The sequence below is a fragment of the Cryptotermes secundus genome, unplaced genomic scaffold, assembly GCF_002891405.2.
Source record: "Cryptotermes secundus unplaced genomic scaffold, Csec_1.0 scaffold655, whole genome shotgun sequence".
NCBI classification, from domain to species: domain Eukaryota; kingdom Metazoa; phylum Arthropoda; class Insecta; order Blattodea; family Kalotermitidae; genus Cryptotermes; species Cryptotermes secundus.
The window spans coordinates 988,676-1,008,245 of record NW_019726234.1 but is presented as its reverse complement, the minus strand read 5'-3'; the positions used below and the strand labels follow the sequence as shown (position 1 = coordinate 1,008,245).

General features: G+C 39.7%; 1 protein-coding gene and 1 long non-coding RNA gene across 4 annotated transcripts in view; one reads left to right on the top strand and one right to left on the bottom strand.

The window, feature by feature from the left end:
• LOC111864052 overlaps positions 1-19,570 on the bottom strand; it is a 102,168-nt gene that overhangs the window by 41,350 nt on the left and 41,248 nt on the right. For all 3 annotated transcript variants that reach the window (XM_023851008.2, XM_023851006.2, XM_023851007.2), the window contains exons 2-7: positions 16,648-16,829; positions 15,830-16,072; positions 9,686-10,063; positions 6,685-6,883; positions 3,282-3,679; positions 454-790 (exon numbers count right to left, since the gene is read on the bottom strand). In XM_023851008.2, coding sequence (XP_023706776.1) covers positions 454-790; positions 3,282-3,679; positions 6,685-6,883; positions 9,686-10,063; positions 15,830-16,072; positions 16,648-16,746 — 1,654 coding nt within the window. In that variant the 5' untranslated portion in view covers positions 16,747-16,829. The remainder of the gene's footprint in view (positions 1-453; positions 791-3,281; positions 3,680-6,684; positions 6,884-9,685; positions 10,064-15,829; positions 16,073-16,647; positions 16,830-19,570) is intronic.
• Positions 1-19,570, top strand: part of LOC111864053 — a 206,899-nt gene that overhangs the window by 179,616 nt on the left and 7,713 nt on the right. The window lies entirely within an intron of this gene.

Here is a 19,570-nt window from a genome sequence, read left to right as displayed (position 1 = left end):
AGACTTACTGACTGACTGACTGACCGTGAGTCGCAATATGATTTTGCCTCTGACTTTGATTTTGACTTGATTTGGAGCAGATCAGTGGCGAACGGACCAGATCTGAGAAACCAGTTCAGCTAAGATCAGAGAAGACCCTAGCGGAAATCTGAAGACAAAGCAGAGAAGGCCGGATCAACGGTCAGATCACAGCCGATGGGCTAGTCATGTGGCATCATCTGCAAGACGGTATTTCGCAGTGATTGTAGTGATTGTAATTGTGATTGTAAACGAGTTATTCAATAAGCGGCTGCGTCTAATCCAGAATCCACAGTTATTTGTCACGGAACACGTGGCTAAAGGAGTGGCAGAAATTTAATAAATTCTAGACACAAAATCATCGACAAGCTATTATCAGAAGACTCACAATTGGACACAATGACATTCTTCAGACTCTGATTTAAATATGATCACCTGTGGAATCTCTTCGAACTATTCCCGGGCTCGGAGTCTTGGTGCCGCCTGCCCGCTCGCTGCTGTCCTGACCCGGCGCGCTTGTCACCGTCTCAGGGCTCGGACTTGAAGAAGCGGCCTTCACCCTTTCCCATTCCTGCTGCTCCCTCTCAAAATCTTCTGTCTGGTCCTCTGCCCTGTGCTGGCTGTCGCTTTTGCCACTCCCGGTCCGCCACAGCTGCCACTCTGTAATCTTCTTTCTGAACTGAGGCGGCACTGCACTTCCGCTGACGTAAGCCTCCCCCGTGGACTGGGGTGTTGTACTGGAGGGTAGTGACTTCTTAATTCTCTGCCATTCCTGTAATCGCGAGAAAGGTAAAAATCGGTGACCGTCATAGCCTAATAAGTACACTGGGTACCGTCTGGAGTATTTCAAATCAATTCCATATATATTATTGCTCTTTTTAATTTCTGTGTTCAAAGCGGACTGGTCGTACGTACTGATGATGGTGTATAGCAAGTAGAGATACTTGCTTTTCGGGCTTTTTCCATCGTCCAGATTCTAAATAACTAAGAAAAAACAGAAGGTTTCGGGAAACTGGATCTGTTTCCGTCCTCAGGTGAGGGAAGACACCCACTCTGTTGGGTCCCTTAGAAAGAGCTAGCCTTTTTAGAAAGGAGTTTCTGTACTTTCCTCTCAACCTTAGCTGTAGGGTCTTTGGGCGAGGTTTCATAAATCCCGGGCTCTAGCAACGTGTTTAACTTATCCTTGTATTCGAATTCGTCCAACACCACTGTGCAGTTGCCTTTGTGATTCAGGCTAGCTCTTTCTAAGGGACCCAACAGAGTAGGTGTCTTCCCTCACCTGAGGACGGAAACAGATCCAGTTTCCGAAACGTTGTGTTTTTTCTTAGTTATTTAGAATCCGGACGATGGACAAAGTCCGAAAACCCAGTATCTCTGTCTGGTCGTACTTGTCTACCTAACCGCGCTCATACAGGCCAACATCCCAGATCATTTTGATGGAAGTTAGTACGTGACAATTATAGTAAGACTATCATTTCATCGCTAAAAATAAATATAAATAATGCTCATTTCTAAGTAAATTATGCGTTCTGAATTTAAGGAGCCAAAAGAATATGGGAGCATATCGTGCCCGATTTGTCGCTGAACAAATAGTTACTTGCCCATTGAATAATGAATAGATTAATCAATCGAAGACTCATGACATTTTAACTTTGACCTGAAATTAATTGTCAGCAAAGGGACATAAACATACTGTCACGTGTAGGGTGGGACGCGCGATAAGAATGACGGATTCTAGTTAGGATGATTGCCTTTATTGGCACCTTCGTTACAACCTCATATAATTACATTTAAATTACAGCGTTATCGCTGATACACACACACTTCATAATTCACAGCACCACAGCACTCTAGGATTCCCAGTCGTCACGAGTCTCCTGGCAACGGATCTAAACACAGAAACTATAATAGTCTCACTGGACTACGCACTCCCAGTATTAACACATAATCAGTCTTCAAATCACACTTTAAATCTTCACAGGTCTTCTATGAACTTCCCGTGGCTGTCTCCTATCGAAAACTCAGAATCCTGTCACTTAAAAACTGAAATCTGTTTTGTCAAAATCAAAGTCAAAGTCATATTTCAACTGACTGTCAGTCAGTCACTAAGTCTTGACCCGATATTAATTATTACCATTTGACAGTTACAGTCTTATTTTTGTGGGGCGCCCTCTCTGACAAGAGAACGGGTCTGTCTTTTGTATATGCTGTTGGCCCTTCCCAGCGCGGCATTTCTCGGGTCCGAGTCCCTTGGTACTCGATACCATAGTTTACTGTCTCAGATTTGAGACTTCCCTTTTCGTCGCCTCCTACGACTCGCAAGGTCACGGTGGAGGTATCCGACCCCAAGTCCAAGTCACATTGCGACTGACGTTCAGTCAGTCAGTATGTCTTGGTGTCGAGCCCCTTCTGGGGCTCACGACCAGATATTTTTTACTGTTGAACGTTACGGTTTTGTTTTTTGTGGGGCTTCCTCACTGACGAGAGGACGGGTCTGTCTTTTTTACGTGCTACTGGCTCTTGCCAGCGCAGTCTTTCTCAGGACCGAGTCCCTTGGAACTCGCGACCTTATTTTACTGTCTCAGATTTGAGACTTCCCTTTTCGTACGACTCGCAAGGTCACGGTGCCTCCACACTGTCGTTATATAGCCTACGTACCGAACACACAGAAAACAACCTCTGCTGTTGTAGAGGAGTGTTTACGGCGACGTTGAATAACAACGGTCACGGCACGGACCGTAAACGTAAACGCCGTACTTCTATTGTTGCATGCGTATATACTGCGGATGTTACCTAGAAACGTCCAATGTTTACAGATTCACTGCTTAGCAACGGGTCTATACATCACAATATTCTCTATCAGCGAAGTGCCGGCTTAGAAATAAAGGTAATTTAGGACCGAGACTATGATAACGGTGTTACTTTTCCGGCAGTATCAGACATTTGAGGACTGTGATTGATAAGTGTGTACCTCTGGTGAAGTGATAATTGACAGTGGAAAGACATGAACACTACCCCAGTCCGACTTGTGCTGCCAGAAATTTCAATTGCTGACTGTCGAAGGAAGGAATTCAGGTATTAAGATCGTGTTTCACGGCCTGAAATAGAGCACCGATGCTTCTCATTAATGACTGTATGATACAACACGCATATTCAATGGCATAATAGGATTCCTACAGGAAGGAGATCTGATGGTTTTTTCTCTTTCAACAGATGGCTAAGTAGAGCCTTAGGCTTTGCAGTAACAAGATAAGTATACAAACCTGTAATTTTTTTCGGAAGTCTGGTGAAAGACTGTCTTCATCCAACGTCTGGAAGGTTACGGAGTCGCGGTGCTTGGTGCTACCGCCCTGATTCTGCTGAGGGTGCTTCATGCGTTCCCACTCCTCCATCTTGCGACGGAACCCCTTATCGTGGTGAAGGAACCCGTCATCCCCTCCAGAACCCCGGCATGCAGAAGAAGAAGCCTTCATTCTCTCCCACCCATGCAACTTCTTGTGAAATTCCTGGCTCAGCTTTTGCTGTAGCTCCTCGTAATTCCTCTGGATTTCTGCGTGAATACTTGTCGACTGCATTGCTACTTCAGCGTCCCCTCCATCATCTGGTTTTGTTCCGGATACGCCGATCTCTCCGTATTCCCCACTGCTAAGCTCGTCTGTGTCTGCAGGTCAATGGAAAGGTATATATTTAGTTAAATTAATGAAGTCGTATCAGCTGGACAATTTATTTGGGGTCGAAAAGGAGAATGATGCGGGACAATCATAGCATATTTCAAGGTATATTTTCAGCATTCACTGAAAGACCCCCCAGAACTCTGTCTACCTTGTCTTGGTGGTGGGGCTTGTGTGACTCTGTGACCTGGAGAGCTATGCCGGCGGTAGTTTATCTACTGGTAGAGTCATCCATGACGGAAAGGTTAAAAGGTAGAGTCCAGACTAAGACAGATACTCCGGCCCTCCATGTTGGGGGTTGGGCATGGGGCTAACTACATCATCCTGTGAAAAGAATTTTGTTCAGAAGCCTAACAATCAGCCTCGGGTCATCATGCGTGGGTCCATTCCTATGGCAACACGCATTGGTTGTGGAGACTGGTTGTAGAGGAGGCCAAGGTTGACCCAAGGCTGTAACGCCGAGTGGTAGTGGTAGGTACTTAGATAAGAAAAATCACTGAACAGCTCAAGGTTCTCAGTTATCTACGCCGGAATAAAGGTTTAGCTTATTGTTGCTACATACTCCTTACAAATAGTTGGGAATGATGTAGAAGAGAACGGGCATAAGATGCTAAACAATAGATCCGTGAATTCTTTCACCTGAGAGGAAGAAAAATTAGGTTCATTGAGCGTGTTCATCAGTGCAGGCGCCTCGCTAACTCATCTGATTGTTAGGTCGTAATGACCGAGGCAACAGTTCTGGCGGAACCTTGCTGCCAAAACTTATGCTTCCCACTTTCATAGCCCACACAAATATGTTCAAGGAGACAGAGGACCAATATACTATCAAATGAAACCACCTAAGTCCTTACACATATATAAATTTCGTATTAATACCTGTCAAACACAACACTTCATCAAATAACTCATACTTTTACTGTGTAGAATTTAGTATTATTGGTCTAGAATAAGTCCATGATTTATTCCAGCTAAAATATAACATTACTAGAATAAGTCGCTACAGGTTTCGGCTCACAGAGCCATCCTCAAGCGATCAAAAATTAACAATTGCAACTCATATATAGGTGCATACAATACCCTTATCTCGGTGTGTTAGAAAATAAAATGACAAACTGTAATGTACTTTTGTCACGTTTTTGATCACTTTTATGGGCACAAATTATATAATTGCGTTCCTACCCTCAACCTGTAATTGGCTTTAAAATTATCTGTGAAACAAATATTTAAATCCTGTTAAGGGTCTAAAATATTAAACTAAGTAATAAAATGTATTAAAATATTAGACTCATTGCGTTACCCTTGTTCTTGATATTCTTAATGGTTCTTTTCACTAGTATTTAAAATAAATTAAAGAATTAAAATTAAGTTAAGTGTAGAGTTTGGCTGTTGCCGTGGTAACCCATTCCATTGTCCCCATATTTGTAGTCCTGCTTATGGCATTTTGTCTAGATCTTAGCACTGTATATATTTTATATATCCCTACGTTGTTTATAATCTAGAGGTGTTGGATAGTGGTTGGTTGTGTTCCCCTCTTAGACACGTGTTAATGTTAACTTCTTGGGTATAAACGTTAGTTGAACTTTCTCTATGAGGAATAACTGTCACTGATAGAGTTCTAGAATGATTTACCTAGCAATGTGTGATTCATAAATCATCAGAATTGGTGAAGTTAACTTTTTTTTTAATTCGCTACCTGAGGAGTGGGGTCCAGCTGGGTCCACTCAGCACGGCGGCCACTGATTGGCCTGTTGTACCTGCCCCGGGTGATTATGATGATGCAGAATTTGGTGGAATGAAGATTGGCAGAGGAAACCGAAGTACTCTGAGTAAACCTACCACAGCGCTACTTTGTTCTCCACATATCTTACTTGACCAGACCCGGGTTTGAATCCAGGCAGCCACGGGGGGAAGCCAGCGACTAACCGCTGAAGTTAGCTTTCTTCTATATTAACATCTTAGCCAAAACTGTAGCCTAACGATTGAAATTCCTCACTTCTTCAACTACGTATTTCTTTATCTAAAATAGTTTTATTCAACACATTCCTTTCTTGTGAATAACTTTTTTTACTTGGAAATTCTGATGAGTTATCCATTAATTCTAATCTAATCTATGGGCGCTAGAGTTCACGAGGAACCTCGGCCTCTTGTAAAATTTATTAATCCTACAGTCAGTTGTAGTCTTTGGGCCGGATATCAGCCAAGCGCAAGGCCGCTATCTACAAAGGACAACACAAACACAGAATAAATGTAAACAAATATCCATGCCTCGAGTGGGTTTCGCAACCACGATCCCAGTGGCTGGGCGGGAGAAGATAGTTCATGCCTTAGACTGCGCGCCCACTCTAATCGGAACCTTCCCTATTTACATGATGTAACATATAAAGGCTCTCTGGGCATCATTTCTACGGGCATCCGAAATCTGATCATCTTAAAATACAGAATTATTTACATGAATAAAAATTATATAGAAATCGTTACATAATACCTTTCTGCCATTTTCAAAGTTCGTCAATACACGGGACTATAATAAGAGCGGTTGAAGAAGGCCCTTCTCTGTCACCTTGATTCTCCATGATGTTATCGTTCTAATTATTTGCCTCCTCCATTTTCAGTGACTGAGTATCTGTAGGCCTATTTCTCTTGTTATTTGTTATGGAAACTCTTTTTCCCAAACATTATCTCCCATAGGTTCTTCCCTCAAGTGTCTGAAAGTCTTGTAATTTATAAACGATTTAAATGTTGGGAGGCTGAATTCTCTCTCTGTAAACAAGATTAGAGGAAGCGCATTTTATAAAGCTGTAAAGCAACGTTTAGAACTCTTAAGAACAAAACAATAATGTATCTGTAATGCTATAATGACTGGCCAGTTTCAGCCGAAGATTAGAACTGGAAGCCGATGTCATGAAAGAAGGAGCCTTATATACGTATATGCTCGTATGTGTAACGGTGGACTGATACATATCTTTGGACTACTCGTATGTAATCGTTTACGTACCCATTTCATCGAAGAAACTGGAATTTCTATTTGGGCTAGAAGGTACGGAGCTGCTAATGCGTCCCGTTCCGTCGTCCTCTCGACGCCCGGGTGCTGATGACGTCAGAAATGCCTTCTTCACTTTTGTCCATTTGGAGGAACGACGGTGAACTGGAGGAGACGTCCCAGCGCTTGCCGACGCCGGCCGTGGCAATGCCGTCTGCAGTCAGACAACAGAAGACAAAACAGAGCTGAGCTTTCTTGTTTGATTCAGATTGTCTGAAGATGGGCAGATTTCAATAGTGCTAAAGTAGAGAAGGTTTGAAAATGTACGGCGGGCTATTATATACAGAAGGAAATATAATTTTATAATTAATTCAACGCTCTCTTATCATAATTTTTTTAATAATGGCCCTATTTTTTATATGTTCTTCGGCACGCGGTAGCATAGCTGGTTGAGGCACTATGATACAGGTCGAAAGGTGGCAGGTTGGATTCCCGATCAGGTCATTGTATTTTTCAATTTACCTAATTCGTCCAGCCACACTATGGCCCAAGGTTCGATTAAACCTCTAAGTGGAAGATAGAGTTAAAATTTTACGTGAATGTCATTATCGGGTTCCGACTTTTCTCTTCTGTAGGAAGGCAGTAAAGTTGTCATCTTCTTTAAATCCTGAACTGCCATTTTCATTTCATCACCTATGTGTAATTAAAGTGTAATTAAATTATAATTATCATTTTTTTAATTTCATATAAGACAAAAAACAATATAAAGCATCTGTTGAAAATTAATGATGACAAAAAATATGTATAATCTTAGTGGGGTTTACCAACTACAATGTTCTGACTCCATTAAAATATATAGGACAAAATGGACGTACCTTTAAGATCAGATTCAAAGAACACATACGAGACATAAAAAATAACGGACAAANCCCCCCCCCTCCCTCCCTGGCATCGACTTTAATCCTATATCACCAAATCAGTCGTTGTTTGTTTTCCTTACAGTACGGACAATTTCTCCGTAAGATGAGGCACCGACTATACACTAAGTAATAATATATACTATATACTATACTCGTATCTTCAACATCAAAATCAACTACTAATTATAACAAAATTTAATACTATTATTTTCATATCATTTTCAGATTAATTAATTTGGAACATCATGGGCCTCCTGTGCATTCTTATATAAAAGAAATATTGAATTTCCAATTTGTCCATGGAAACGTATGAAGAGCATAATATATAACATCAATTTTATCTTGTTTTATGCAATAACTTGTAGATTTTTTATGTAATCTGACTTATTGTATTTTTGCGCAAAGTATTTTAAATGATTAATAACATTGTATCCAATCTAATGTACTGCAGTTTAATGGTATATGTTTGTTGATATATGTTTGCCTGATGATGACCGTTAGTGGCTGAAACATGTAGCGAAACATAGCTGGGCGCTGACCTTGTTTTTTTTTTTTTGTTTCTTGTGTTGTGACAGTCAATAAAGAGTTATAATTATCAGTTCGGAATACAGCACAACTTATTTCGCGACTGCCAGACGAATTTCAAATCAAATATTTTTAACAAATATACACCGGATTTATGTGACACGCACAAGAAACATCTGTAGATTCACCAGTAACGATTCAGTTAAAACAGAACATCTCTGTTGCTCGAAGTGAAGTTACAAATAGACCCCCGTTTATCCTGAAATGTGAGTTTATGTATTAAAAAATATGTTCTTTACAGGTTAGTATTCGATATTTCTGTTATGTAAACATTATGTTCGTGTCGTCTGTTAGTACTCCAGCTGTCAGGAAAATTAAACTCTACTTTCCAGTCTTTACTTCGGTCTCTTATTCAATGTGTTTGCATATTTGTATGTAGCATTCAGGATTCTTTCGTGGCTTTCCTCAGTAACAGATATCAGCCTCTTTTCCTTCGGGATTGACCACTGAAGATTGAGCAGTATGTTCGTCTGAAATATTGGCAACGATCTACCAGGCTACACCACACCACATGCCAGAGGACAGGTGTGATATATTCACAGGAAATGAGAAACTTCAAATCTCGTTCATAAAAAATTCTTAATATTTTCTTATGTGCTCATGGCTTAAAAATTCCTGGCATACTTGATATTCAGAAGTTGATTGGTATTTCAGTCGTATTGATTCCACAGATAAGATTAAGTTATTTCTTTTGAGCATGTTTTTGTTCCTATTTTCTATAGAATCTGTCTTAAACGAGTCATTCACTTTCAAAATCATGCTATTACGACAAGGTTTCATAACTCAGTGGTTTTAGTCCGCAAGCGAAGTATACCGACCGATCTACCGCCGCTTGTCGGCTAAATTAGTGCCAACTTTTGCGGATAGAGGGTGTCGTGTGGTCAGCGCAACGAATCCCCACGGGAGTTACTTTCGGTTTTCTAGACCGAGTAGCTAGTTCTTTGAAATAGCTCCTCAATTATCATCACGAGGCTGAGTGGATCCTGTTCCAGACCCACTATCTCTCAGAAAATCTGGTAGCTACGGGAATTGAACCCGGGACCTCTGGATCGGTAGGCAGGAACTCTGAGCAATATGACCAGAGAGACGGTTTATACAGTTTCATAATCCTATATATTACTTGGTTCCGGTATTGATCCCACATCAGTAATTGAACCAATCGTTAGGCTGACGTTCTCAGATTAAGTATACACAAAACATGAACCTGTTTCAAGAATATTGGTCAGTTTGTTTATACTTCAACTCCAAAATTAAGAAAACTGACTAAAAATAATTACCCGCTTCATTTTAGTGAATAGGCGTGATATTCCATACCAGATGGACGTACTGTAGCAAGGAGCGCAATTATAAAACTGCTTCCATAAGCTTCGAACATTTTAAACTTAAACGGGCATTTCTTCACAGCAAATAAGTACGTAACAGTGCTGAAAATAATTCCTCTATTGTCCTTATTAAGATATTTTATGAATTCTCTATAATATTAGAACACTTTAAGCTGGAAGTCTCCCTACCTGTCGCTTATATTGGTCGCATTTACTTGACGTGTCATCCGTTGCTCCCTGGTCAGTGTTCCCATTAGCCCCATGAAGGCTTGTAGCAGGGACGGATGCTGTGGAAAACTTGTGATGTCTGTCTTCTGTTTGCGGACTAGGGGGTGGCTTGCTGTTGCTGCGAACCAACTGCTGGTCTGCTCTGAGCTCCTCAGTTGAAGGCAATGTTATGGTCAATACAGGCGTCAGGCGTCGATTTGTTGGAGAGTCACTGGCTTGAAGATGGCCATCAAGAGAGGAGGTCGAAGTCTTGCTGTGTTGCCTCTTGGTGGTCGAGCTCCTCGACCCCGTCACATCGCCACTCACCTCTATGCGTGGCTTTGCGGCTAGCGCGTTCATCTGGAATTATGGGTATTCAGAAGGAAAGTAAGATTCTGTGGAAATGGTTGTCGTGGCTAGATTTATGCTTATTTGCCACGATCTCTACATGCATTCATGTCATGATATTAGAGAGAAATATCGTTTTACGTTGCAATCTTGCGGCTACATTCCGTCTGTCAGAAGTGCCTGTTACATTGAGCGAGCTAATATATGTTTACGTTGGTACGAAGGATCTGGACAGAAAGTAGAAGAGATGGCAAAGAAGTTTCATCAAAGTAAAGCTGAGAAAACTTGGATGATGATGTGTGTTAGAATCTGGATACAAACACTGTGCGGACCAAGCAATAAAATGTGTAGATTCAAGTTAGGACTTGAAATAAAATAATTGAATTTTAAAATGGAACCTCATGAACCTCCAGTTCAGGTAAGAAAGGCATCAGATATTCATAACTGCATTTGCTGTGTCAGTTGAACTACAAGGAACTTTTCTATTGTCGCGTACGTCTCACTGTCTCCATTGTCACAAACCCCATTATTGTTGTTGTCTTCTTTATTTTCTTTATCATTGCTCGTCATATCTAAGTTTATCAACGATATTTCAGCTATAGCCCTCATTAATCAATCTCAACGGCAGAAGTCTTTCTTCTCGAGATTTCTAACAAAACCACGAGCCTTCATTCAACTTTCATTTCTTATTTCACCGACAGATCTTCTGGTAATTTCTTTGAGCATCGGAAAGGAAACAGTGTTATATTGTTTGCTGCCGTTCATTTTCCAACACAAAAACTATATTATAACAAAGCACAAATCATTGTGTAATTATATCTACCTTGTTTCCTCGTAATCATTGAAGACTTCGCCTAAAAGAGATATAAATCTTCGACGCCTAAAAACAAGTATCAAAGAGCAACACATAACGGAACACAACGTACCATACTCAACTGAATTAAAATAGTACGACCTGTATATAAATTTGATATAGTATCAGTTTTAACCTCTTATAAGGAACGTATGACTCAGATGTTTCAAATACTTTGTCTTGTACATATGCATTATTTTCCCTTGAATACGTTACACCTTTGAAGATGGTTGCAGGCAACCGAAACATGTCGGGTTTTTAAAAACATGTAATTAAGTCACGTACAACTGTTTCAGTAACCATTTACGGTAATTTGTGATAATCATGCTGAAAAAATATTCGAACACGAATTAATAATCTTTTATGATTTCTATTACTTCATTTAACTCCATTTTTCCCCTGCGCGAATATTTATCGGCCTCTGTTACGCATTTTCGTTCATAGTAATTCCTGGAACGTTATATCGCCAACAGTTCTTTACCATGCAATGAGTTGGGTATAAATACACGTCTTGCCTATGTACGAGACTCGTTTCTAGACTCTTCGTCGCTATTTCTCGGCGCTCTTAAGTGGGCTGCTCCACGTGCAACGTTTACTGGCATGTATCTTGTGTTCTTATGCTTTTCTAAATCTGAATCCCACTCCTGCAGAATTCTCCAAGAACATGTGTTTTCAGCGAGAATTTTAACAGAATCGGAATTCCTTTTCTTTCATTTTATAATACACGAAGAAAGTTATGCGCAAAAGAGCGAAGTGACCTGGATTCTTCTTGTGACCGCACATTTCGCTCAGTTCGTTTCCGCTCGTTCCTTCTCTCGCAGCCTTTGTTGTCTTTTTAGAACTTCTGTTGGAGAAATGCTGCACCTTCCCTCCTCTTTTCTGGGATAACTTTATATCATTACCCGTAATCTCCTTACCTTGAGAGTGAGCTATTTTGCGTATGTGTTCTGTGGAGTTTCTGTAATTTGGCAACAGTATAATTGGAATACTAATTAATTAGTAGATCATTTCCTTATCGAAAATCTGCAAAAACTACCAACAGCTACATTCTTTTTTATGAGATTGAGTGCCTGTTCAATAGGGAAGAGATGCAGAAAACTGCAACCGGCACTCGCTGATCAGACGCGATATAGAGGCGTTTACTGCTACTGCTCCTACCGTTTCAGCCACCACCGAACCAGCTGGTGTAGCACTAATGCTTTATCCGATATTCGGGGAGTATCGCGTTAGAATCTCACCTGGATTATCCTAATATCTTTACTGAATTGTCTACTGGTTTTCACCAGGCTCTATAAATGAATGTCAGAACAGTGCCATGAAGAAGTCAAGATAATCTCCTTTCAATTTATGTACCGTTAAACATTTATGATGATTTCCCTATCTCATTCGACTGAACATAATCTCTGAATCCGAAAAAGCATCGCTAAACAAACCGAGGATCCATTAATCCAAAAGAAGTCCTCCATAGAACACGTTCATGAAAATTATAAAATATAAAGAATATAATATATTTTTAAGCTCACAGTTGAAGATAATTATACAACTCTTTAATGAACCGTCACAACAAGCAAATAGTAAAACATCAAAGTCATCGTAAAACTGTGGCTTTGCTACATGTTTCGGCCACTATCCGCCATCATCAAGCAAATACATATCAACAAAAATCTACCATTGAACTGCAATCATAAAATGGATAGAACACTATTAATCGTATAATTTTAAAATTGCTTATGTAAAAATACAAAAGTTCAGATTATATAAAAATTAAAAATTGGAAGTATTATAACAAGATAAAATATTAATGATGTTTTCAAAAACATTGAATCAGTCGTTGGATATACTTCGTGTGCGTTTCCATAGACAATAGGAAAATTCGATATTACTTTATGTAGAAGATTTTGAGAGAGGCCCATGGTGTAGCAATTAATGAATTGTGTAATGCTGCCTCGTCATTAAGAAGAATTGTCCGTATTGCATGGAAAGCAAACAACGACTGATTCAGTGTTTTTGAAAACATCATTAATATTTTATCTTCTTATAATACTTCCAATTTTTAATTTGTATATAATCTGAACTTTTGTATTTTTACATAAGCAATTTTAAAATTATACGATTAATAGTGTTGTATCCATTTTATGATTGCAGTTAAATGGTAGATTTTTGTTGATATGTATTTGCTTAATGACGGCCGATAGTGGCCGAAACATGTAGCAAAGCCACAGATGTACGCTGACTTTGATGTTTTACTATTTGCTGTGTTGTGACGGTTCATTAAAGAGTTGTATATTGTAGCACAGCAGGATGCATGAAATTAAGATTGAAGATAGTTATGTTTCAGATATCACATTTTGTTTTGGATATCGGTAAATCAAGGTTATATTGATGTCAGCTTCTGACTGTAAGTCGACAATTACGTTGCTTTATGTTTATTTTTATTCCATGATATCACGGGGTTTTATTAAATATTGCACACCTCTGCGAACGGACTTGTTTCAAGTGAAAACTGTTTTAAACTACACACAAAGTCGTTATTGATGGGGCAGCTAGGAACGTCACGCAGTCACGTGAATCCATATAAGTCGAGCCTGTGTTTATTCAGGCAATCACAGGAATTTGCGCTACGTGAGATGTGCTGCGTATTTCTACGGCTCTGTTGAATTTATGGGAGCCAATATGAGAAGTCAGTTTGTGAGACTTGGTACAAAATGATTCGATATAACCAAACAGAATGCGAACACATATCAATGAATTATGCAGTCTTGGCATGTATATCAGTTTTATAAACCTGACCGTTTAGAATTACATGTAAGCAGCGTGTTTTAGATGATCTTTGACAAAATAATTCGGAATAAGTTCTTCTTTCGTCACACCTGTTTGTTAGTAACCGTGCTCAAACTTCGGAACTGATATCATCACATTTTATTTATTAAAAAAAATTAATAGCTCAGGTTTTTCAGTGAGGAATAATTGTACAATCAATTAATGATGAGAGGGAACTGATTTGACTGAGAGCGGTAGTGGTCTAATACGAGGAACTAAGGCGGAATTTTCTTTCAGGAACTAAGAAAAGTCATGAAAGCTTCAATGAGGAACCGCAGTGTCTGGTCCGAGATTTAAAATCTAGATATTTGACTACGAAACCAGACAGATAACCGCGAATTTTGCTGACTTTTTTTAAACTACACTGAGTTTCGTCGTGCCAGTTTTATTTTCTGTTAGTTCGATTTTAGAACTCTGTACATGGCTCGAGGCATAATGTTACAACCCTATTACCAAACAGTGTAGATATAATAACGAAAAGCGAAGTGAGAATATACAATAAAGAAGAAAATACTACCTACATAAAATGGTCGATACAAAATGTAGCCTCTGAACTACTCAACTGGAATGCACGTCTGCATGTGAGTATGTACGTATTTGCTCCGAACTGGCACTGAGGCAGGATCTCTCCGAGTACTTCGGTATCTCCTGCCAATTCATATCCCACTGAATGATCCATACACATCCACCTTCGGGGGCTGGTACAAGTGTCCTGCTAAACAAGAGGAATCAGTTTCACGCGGTAAGACAAGTACATCTTTCCATGATATTATCCTGAATCCTGGTCGCATTTGCTACTTTGTGAGTGTGTATTTGCTGATCTGCATAGTTCTAAAACGCTAGTATTATATAATTGAGTGTTTTATATTTTTTACAATGGCTCTTCCAGCCCATTCATGGCACAGACCTCTTATTCAGTTCGGTAAACATTTTGCACACACGGTAACGCTTCTTCGACGAGTGGGCAGCCAATCGCAAGGCCGCTACCTAAACACAGGACAACACAGACAGAAAATAAACGCATACACCCACTAAACATCCATTCTCTGAGTGGGATTCGAACCCAAGATCCCAGCGTTGGAGCGAGCGAAAACAGTTCTTGTCTTAGACGGGCGCGGTTACTGTGGCCGGCGTTTTATAGTACGGGAGAGTAAGAAAACACAACATACAATACATTATTATTTTTATTATTATTACTGTTATTACCGGTCTAGAAAACCGAAATTAACGGCCATGGGGATTTGTTGCGCTGACCACGCGACACCCTCTATCCGCAAAAGTCGGCATTAAACTTCGCCGACAAGCGGCGGTCGCTCGGTCGGTATAGGTCGCTTTCGGACCAAAGCCACGGAGTTTGTTCCTTGTTTCTGTTTTGTATTACTGTTATTATTATTATTGATATAATTATTGTTGTGTCCCCATATTTTCTTCTAAATCCCACCTGCTATTCATAATTTAAAATAAAAAGATCCTCGAGACACTAAATCCGGCATATAGAATTTAGCGGAATAATTGCACTGAGAAGTGAAGGAAATGTGTAATATTTCTCGTGAAAATATAATTCGAAAAAGTTGATTTAAATACGGTATCAATTTACGAGGATTTAGAGAGATAGAAGTAAAATCTAGCGGTATAAACTTCAGCGCTCCCTGTCCTGCAGGTGTTTGTTATACTCACAAACTGACTCTGTAACCTTATCTGTAATATCGCAAGCACCTCCAATGCAGATACTCCTTATTTTATTCCTAGACCTCTAAAAATCCCAAGCGATTAAAGCACGCTTGAGGACACAACAATATTAGCAGTCTGTGTGCGGTATCGCGTCTGCGCACTTCATTGATTAATCGCAAATATTAAGTGACTAATGGTCAATTTTAATGAACACTATATCACTGAGGTTGATGATTTTCATCTATACGGACATGGTGATCATGCGAACATGTGAACTCGGGATGAAACTGGCTTCATTATTGTATGGTCTAGAAGATATATATGCTGATAATACACAGTATAATACGTTTAATGTGAATGCAATACGAATCAATTGGTGTGTCTTGGTCCATGAGTTCTGTAAAATACCAAATATGGCCGATGAGTTTTCTCACCCCTGTGGGCCCCGCCTCCTTGTCCGAAGATTCACGTGCCTGCTCAGTGCTCCCAGTTTCCTCCTCGTGGTCACTGGGAGCTGCCTCGCTTGTGCTCTTGCTTCCTGTATCCAACTTGCCGTGACGATGGCGCTTCTTCAGGCTGTCCTTCCGAGTCTGGATGATGTCCTTCACTTTGCCCCATGGAGTTTTATGTGCCTTCTGATGAGGAATTTTCCCTATTGCAGTACTAGCAACGCCATCCTGCACATCATATAAAAATAGTTGTCTCCGCCGGTTACGTAATAAACAACCTAGCAATTCAGAAAATATTATAGGCCGAATAAACAGATGAATCTGCATTTTGAATATTTTAAATTTATTTTAAAACCATGAGCGAACAAAGTTCATTATATAACTTCTTTTCTGAGTAATTAATTACTCTCGGAATATAAAATCTTCCTCTTGAACTTTACAAATATTTAGTTGTTCTGTTATCACAGACCCATGAGGTGTACCATGAGGTTTACCATAATCATCAGGAAATTCCATCATTTAATTCTGTCCCGATTAAGTTAAAATGAGTTTCCATCTTTAAAACATCTTCCCTGATTGACTGTGGAGCACAGCTCACTAGGAGACAATAGTTATTAGGAATTGTCTCACTATGCCTCGGTCCCAATACAAATATCGTAACAATTCAGAATTAAACAATACTATTTAGAGGTATGAAATTAGTTGTAGAGTATATATTGAACTTTATGTAAACTTAATTAAAAGATTTGCTAGTATGTTTCAAAACTCTCTTCACTTACATATTTAAATTTTGGATTGGATACCTTAGAAACCAAATGCCTAGCTATTAGGGCGCTGTTGCCAATGGTAGCATCTCCATCCAGGGACTTGCTACGTCGCGAGGCGTCTTCCTCCTCGGGCATCTGCGACAGCGACCGGCGTCGAGTGTCTTGCACTAGCAGCCGTCCACCGGTTGAGTCCGTGGCCGACGCACTGCGCTGGGGTCCTGAACAGAAGAGTGACCGCTACTTTAAATGTCACCCGGATGTTAGTGGGAAACTTAGGCCAATATTCAACTTCGGAGAATTAATTACACGTATTTGCAAATCTGTGTACATTTACATAGTATTAAGTTAATTTATTGCAGTCTGAAATATGCTTGTTGGTATAAACGAAGAAATTGAAATGAAACGTCTAAATTTTGGAGCTTCCACCCCCATGGTATCCTCACATTATTATGGAAAGGGAATTGAAACACTAAATACCTCATTAGCTATGCTAGCCGTAGCATAGATACTAGTAGAGACTGTGGTTCTTAACCTTTGTCAGACCGCGGCCCGGTAAATTCTTTTTTCTGTAAGATGAGGACCCGGTACCGGGCCGCGGCCATCCTGTTGAGAAACACTGGATTATGCCTTGTTAGACAGGAGAAGAAATAGGTGCCAGACAAAGACTATACCCTGTGCCTCCATGTTAGCATAAGCTAGTAAATTCCTCGCTGGAAGTTTTTGAATATTCATATAAATCTACTTCATAGATGAAATTATTGTGTGAAGTAGAAACTGGTTTCGTTTACAATGAAGTGAAGAAGAAATTAAATTTACATTAACAAATCTGAGCATTTGTTTATGTTTTTCTGTTTCTAAGTATGCAAACACCATGGAGCGGAGTATTTCTTGTAAAACTAGTTTATGAAGTGAATAAGAACTTCCCCCACCCTTTACGGAAGCAGAAAGTTTATTGTCATATTCACAAGACCTACTACGAATTCGTGTTCCGACTCAGCTAAATCCAGCTCACATCCTCACAACTTCTTACTTTCAAGGTCCGTTTAAATTAGCGTCCTGTATGTTTGTAGGTCACCTAAGTAGCCTTTTCAGTTCAGGATTTCCGATAAAATTTTTCATTCTATTCGATGCATGTAATGGTTCCTTTCCATCTTATTTTCCTCGATTGAGTCTTCACAATATTTGGCGAAGAGTATAAATTACGAAGTTCGTAATTATACAATTATATCCATTTCCTATTATTTTCTCTCCCTCTCTCCAAATAGTCTCATCACTATTCTGTTCTCAGACACCCACTGCGCATGTTCGTAGCGTAGGTTGAGGGATGAAGTTTACGTTCATAAAAATAGACTGTAACATATAGATGTTTCCTTAACGAAATTATTTCAAATAAAGGGTTGAATAATTTATTGTGACTTTGTGAGTGTATTCATTTTTTGTGCGATAAGTCGTTTTCGAAATGCTTAATGGCAACCCGTTTGACCTTTATGAAAAAATGTGTTATGCTTACTCATATGGGCAAAAATAAAAATCTCCTCTATGCGTTTGGCAAAAGCCTTTCGTAAAATACACCATATACACTAATAGACTTTAAAAGATTCTGACGATGGTGTATTTTATTAGCGTCCATTGTGTATTTTATATTGGACTTTATCCATCGTCTGGTATACACGTATAAGACAAAAAACAACAACGTTTCGGAGACTGGATCTATCTCCGTCCTCAGGTGGATGGGGCAAGATAGGCCTACTCAATTGAGCCCGTTCACATTTTTGACATGTGCATGCTTGGCACAAAAGTTTTAGCTTGTCTTTTCTTGTGATTTCATTCTTATCTCCCAGTGATGGAACCTGTTGTCAAGTGCTTATAGGCTGTTCTTTACTGACCGGGGTCTGTCCAGTGATTGAGACTAGCTCTTTCTAACGGGCCCAACTGAGTAGGTCTATCTTGCCCCATCCACCTGAGGACGGAGATAGAGCCAGTCTCCGAAACGTTGTGGTTTTTTGTCTTATATATACCAGACCATGGATAGAGTCCAAAATAAACCTTATAGTTCTATACCGTGTACACTGCTTAGGTATTTTATGGTTTAAAGCTTTCAGTAACGCAACAGAGCCGAATATCACAATAGATGAATAATGAATTGGAGCCTTTGGAACGAAGCGTTCTTGGCCTCTTCGGGGTAATAATATGGAGAGTCACAAAAGACACCAGTTGCGATAGCAATTTTCCCTGCCAAGATTCGAACCAAGAACTTTCAAAATATACAGTTGTGTTCTGGAAGGTGACTTACTATGTAAAATTTCAGTTACCTCAACTTTGCTGTATTCCTGTTATTCTTAAGAGGACCGTGATTAGTAGCTAAGATTTGCTGTCGAAGCGTATCACTAGTACACCATCCTTTCACAGGATTAAGAGTATAGAATTGTTATTTATGTACAATGACATCTATCAAAATTATGTAGATTGTGTCTGGATCACATTCTTCGAAAAATATCTCTTTGTTTCCTAATTCCGAAATTACCCTTCATTTCTTTCTAAGTATGGTGAATCACGATTTACTTTCCATTTCTCTGCTGAGCCTCATGGCCCCTTATTCTACCCAACATTTTTGGTGTTAAGATATTGCAGAACATTCCAAATTACGTTTCTTCCTTCCAGGTAGTTGTTTAAAGACAATGTCAACACCGAGATTATGTAAGTAGTGCAGCTTCTTCTTTCTAAAGTTGTCAGCTTCATATAAATGAGAATACACAAGGAGAGGGGGCAGGCGGTATCGTAGTTTGTTGGGGCACTGTATTACAAGACGGAAGATCGCGGGTTCGATTCGCGATGAGGTTATTGGATGTTTCAATTGATCTAATCCTTCCAGCCGCGCTGTGACCCTGTGGTCGACTCAGCCTCTAACAGAAATGTGTACAAGGAATCTTCCTGGGGCGTAAGGAGCGGCCGGCGTGTA